Here is a 4,438-nt window from a genome sequence, read left to right on the forward strand (position 1 = left end):
GTATTGTATTCTTCTTTTTTTTTTTTTTTTTTTTTCCCCAAATTTTTTTTTTTTTTTTTTTTTTTTTTTTTTTCGAGCAAGGAAAATAATCTGAAGTAGCCATGGAGATAGCCGCCGCTAGCACTGTCTCCGTCGCGCCGCAATTGCCCCGACTAACGAATGCCTTTTCCAGGAAGCTAGGTTCCGTCTCTTCGCTTTCGTTCGGTTCCCTCAAGAGAAATTACTGCGTTGGCAAAGTGTCTGCGTCCTCCTCCGTTGACGTCATCACCGCCGATAAAATATCTCCGGCGAGTTTTCTCGACAAGAGAGAAACCGGAGGAGTTCTTCATTTCGTGAAGTATCATGGTCTCGGCAATGACTTCATCTTGGTAACTTTTGGTTTCCCTCGAAATGCATCTGATTCCTATACATGTTTTTAAAAATCAAAACTTTTTATTTTGGGCATTTCGAAAAATCAAAACTTTTGCTTTGGGCATTTCGAAAAAATCAAGACTTTATTTGTGGGTTCTCGTTAGGTTGATAACAGAGACTCATCGGAACCTAAGATAACTCAAGAGCAGGCGGCGAAGCTGTGCGATAGAAACTTCGGTGTTGGTGCTGATGGAGTTATTTTCGCAATGCCTGGAGTCAATGGTACTGATTACACCATGAGGATATTCAACTCAGATGGAAGCGAACCTGAGGTGGGCACCTTTTCTATATAATGATATGTTTTTTTGAGTGAGCTCTTGTTTGCCCTTGAAGATCAATGGTCTTTGTCTTTTTGTATCTCGTAGATGTGTGGCAATGGAGTTCGATGCTTTGCAAGGTTCATTGCTGAGCTTGAGAGAACTTGCAAGGGAAAAACAGGTACTCTCTTTGTGTCTGTATTGAGCGCCCTCAGAATTTAGTCATGATTGATTGCTATATATAAACTAGTGTTCTAAAAATTGGTCTAGGCGGCGGCGGCGCGTAGGTGTCAAATCGGACCTAAACAAGATGATTTTTCTGTAATAGTTTTTTTAAAAGTGGTCTAAGCTTTCAGAAAATTGGTCTAGCACCTTATGAATAATTTCTCTGTAGCTAATTATTAGTTACTTCTCGAACATCGATATAAACTCTATTGTCTTTTTATTTTTGTTTTGGGTAGTTTTACAATACATGTAAACCATCTGGATTGACATCTCGTAGTAGGTTCAGTCTGTTTCTAATTTGTTTCTACTTGTTTGCAAGTTGTTTTAACTGCATTGTGGGTAGTACAGGTTAAGGTAGATATGGGCATACCGATTCTTAAAGCACAAGATGTGCCCACCAAGTTACCTGGAAACAAAGGGGAAGCTGTTATTCAAGCAGAACTAGTTGTTGATGGAGTAAGCTGGAACGTGACGTGTGTTAGTATGGGCAATCCTCATTGTATCACATTTGGTACTAAGGGTGGACCGGTGCGTATTTGCATTTGCTAGACTTATCATTCTGTATTTATAACCGAATTTTTTTCGCATTGTTTGTAAACTTTTCTTTTGTGTCAGATCCAGAAACTGAAAGTTGCCAGAGATTGGTCCAAAGTTCGAGCATCATGAAATGTTTCCAGCTAGAACTAACACAAGTTAGTAGAGATTCATTAAGAAAATCTATCCAAATTTCTCTGTCATATCTTGGATTTATATCTCTCAAGTTGTATCTGCAGAGTTTGTGGAAGTCTTATCACGTTCTCATTTAAAAATGCGTGTCTGGGAGCGTGGAGCAGGTAAGCTAATCGTTCAAATCAATATCTCAGTAGATCATCAGCGCTCTCTCTCTTTCTGTTTCCTTATAAGCTTTCAAGCAAACTTAAAAATTACAGGAGCGACTTTGGCATGTGGAACTGGAGCTTGCGCTCTGGTTGTTGCAGCAGTCCTTGAAGGTCGAGCCAACAGGGTAAGTTTGGAATTTAAGAAGTATTAGATTATACAATAGTGTGGAGCTCCTAGCTTTCTATATATATATTATATACATGAATCATGATAGTTTAGGGACACAGATGGTGTGTACTAGATAAACACAAAGTTTGGATTAGCGTTTTAATTTTGATTTTTTTGTATACTCGTTTGTATTGGTCATGGTGGATCAGAAATGCACGGTGGATCTGCCTGGCGGACCATAAGAGATAGAGTGGAAGCAAGAAGACAACCATATCTACATGACTGGTCCTGCAGAAGCTGTCTTCTACGGATCAGCGCTGCTCTAAGGGGTCCTTCACGGTCAATGACTTGTCGTCCCTCATCGTTGTTGTTCTTTTGGGATGTATGTGTTGTAGTCTAAAGCGCGCTAAGCTCTTACATTCCCCACCTAGATTGTGCTTCACGGAACTGATTCATGAATATTGTCTTATATAACTTTTACCATGTCAAGACAAATATGAACTTTTATTGCAACCCTCATTAGTCATGGGTTCTTGAAATAATATAAGTTAGCTTAGTTACTCGACAACCAACGTGAATGTAACATAAGCATCACAAAACTAAAATCGAGATTTTTAACTTGAAGGACAAGGAATTAGGCGACAAGTAAAACATCTAAAACACTCAGAAAAGCCTTATGAGTTGTATTAGGGTGAAAGCCTTTGAGGGTCACGAGGGAAGAGCGATGTTTTACGGATGTTGTTCAGTGCGCAGAAGAGCATCACCACTCGCTCCAACCCAACTCTGAATCCACCGTGTGGAGGCGCTCCGTACCTGTTTAAAACATTTATTCGTCTGCTAAGAGTACAACTCATTTTAGATAAAACAAAGTAACAGAATCGAGTTTGTATATTTACTTGAATGAATCGATGTATGTGGATATTGTCTTGACATCAATGCCGCATTCTCTTGCACGTTTCTCCATAACTTCTGGGACATGGACACGTTGACCTCCTGACATGATCTCCTCACCTATGACACACACAACCACCGTAAACTTAGTATCAATTGTATAGTAACATGACATCACAAGTCTTTTTAAAAAAAAAAATAACTCATACATCTGATGAAGACATCAAAGGAGTTACTGTAAAGAGGATTATCAGCACAAGGCATTGTGTAGAAAGGCCTAACAGCTGTCGGAAACCGATGCAGTATATAAAACTCAGTCTTGTACCTATCACGAAAAAAAACAACTTTTGTAACATTGAGATACAACAAAACTAAAGTCATTTTCAAAGCATACAAGTGATGGATTTTACTTTTCCAATACAAGTTGGCCAAGTTTTCTCTCAGATTCAGTGTTTAGATCGCCAAGAGGATCAACCTCCACACCAGCTTCCTATCAACACATCAACATAACAATTATTATTATTGATAGACCATTTTAAAAACTCAAAACAAAAATATATTTGAAGATGCATTTCATATTATTAACAAGTATTATTTCATACGGCATTTCAAAAGCTCAGGTAAAATGCAAAAATATATATACCTTTAGCATCTGTGTCCCTTCTCCAAAGGTTAAGGCTCAATGTTTTTTCAAGAAACTGCAAATTTTTAGCGTAAAATCACAGAATCCAATAAGATACCAAAAGAAAATTCAGTCAATTTACCAGATACCTAATTTACTTCTATAAGTTTGATATCTACTGCAAAATCCCTTTTTAATACTGCATATGGGGTTTACCTTCAACGGTTCAAAAGGGTATTGCTTTCCAACAGCTTCAAGTTCCTTTTTGCACTTCTCATTCAACTCAGTGAACATAAACACAAATAACTCGTCCACAAGGTCCATTATCTGGACCAACAAAAAAAAAGAGTCATTATTATTATTACCACTGGATGCATTAATAGAAGATAAGTTTAACATTTATTAACAGAGCACACAGTTTTTACCTCAGAATAGTCTTTATAAATCTCCATCTCCGCATCAAGACCCACAAATTCACAGAGATGTCTATGAGTGAACGAGTCTTCAGCTCTGAAAACAGGACCTACCACAAAGACATGACGCAAGTCACCACATATAGCCATTTGCTTGTGAAGCTGAGGCCACTGAGCCAGTGATATCTTCCATATTTACATTGTTTTATCCATTTATTCATGTGCATTTTCATCATATAGATTAGGATTTAGCCATGTCTAGGTTGCATTTTGCATACATATGTCTCTATTAGGTATTGGAGTACCACATGGAGTTCCTGGAGACATTTTTATCAGGTATTGGAGTACCACATGAAGTTCTTGGAGACATTTGGGTGCATTTGGAGCTCAAAAGAGGTGATAAAGGTGATCATTAGACGAGCAGTGCATGGGAGCGACCCTACCAGAGCGACGCCATGAACTCACTCCAGCTCCAGAGCGAGGTCACCACAGCGACACCCCGAGGTCGCTCGGATTGTGTCGATTTGAGAGCGACGAACAAGCCGGGAGCGACACCCTAGAGCGACACCCTAAGGTTGCTCGCGTCTATGGTTTCTGAGCAAGCCGGGAGCGACGTCTTCAGAGCGACACAG

General features: G+C 39.1%; 1 protein-coding gene and 1 pseudogene across 1 annotated transcript; one reads left to right on the plus strand and one right to left on the minus strand.

Annotated features, from left to right (window-relative positions):
* The first annotated feature begins 84 nt into the window (after positions 1-84).
* On the plus strand, positions 85-2,427 carry LOC106309120 (diaminopimelate epimerase, chloroplastic). Its single transcript, XM_013746188.1, is given in 11 exon segments — positions 85-368; positions 516-683; positions 777-824; positions 827-849; positions 1,130-1,142; positions 1,242-1,421; positions 1,509-1,522; positions 1,524-1,585; positions 1,667-1,726; positions 1,823-1,896; positions 2,090-2,427. Coding segments are annotated over 11 exon segments (1,026 nt in total). The 5' UTR covers positions 85-101; the 3' UTR covers positions 2,207-2,427.
* A 139-nt stretch (positions 2,428-2,566) lies between these two features.
* LOC106309121 overlaps positions 2,567-4,438 on the minus strand; it is a 4,354-nt pseudogene continuing 2,482 nt past the window's right edge.

Source organism: Brassica oleracea, chromosome C8 (assembly GCF_000695525.1).
Source record: "Brassica oleracea var. oleracea cultivar TO1000 chromosome C8, BOL, whole genome shotgun sequence".
Taxonomy (NCBI): Eukaryota; Viridiplantae; Streptophyta; class Magnoliopsida; order Brassicales; family Brassicaceae; genus Brassica; species Brassica oleracea.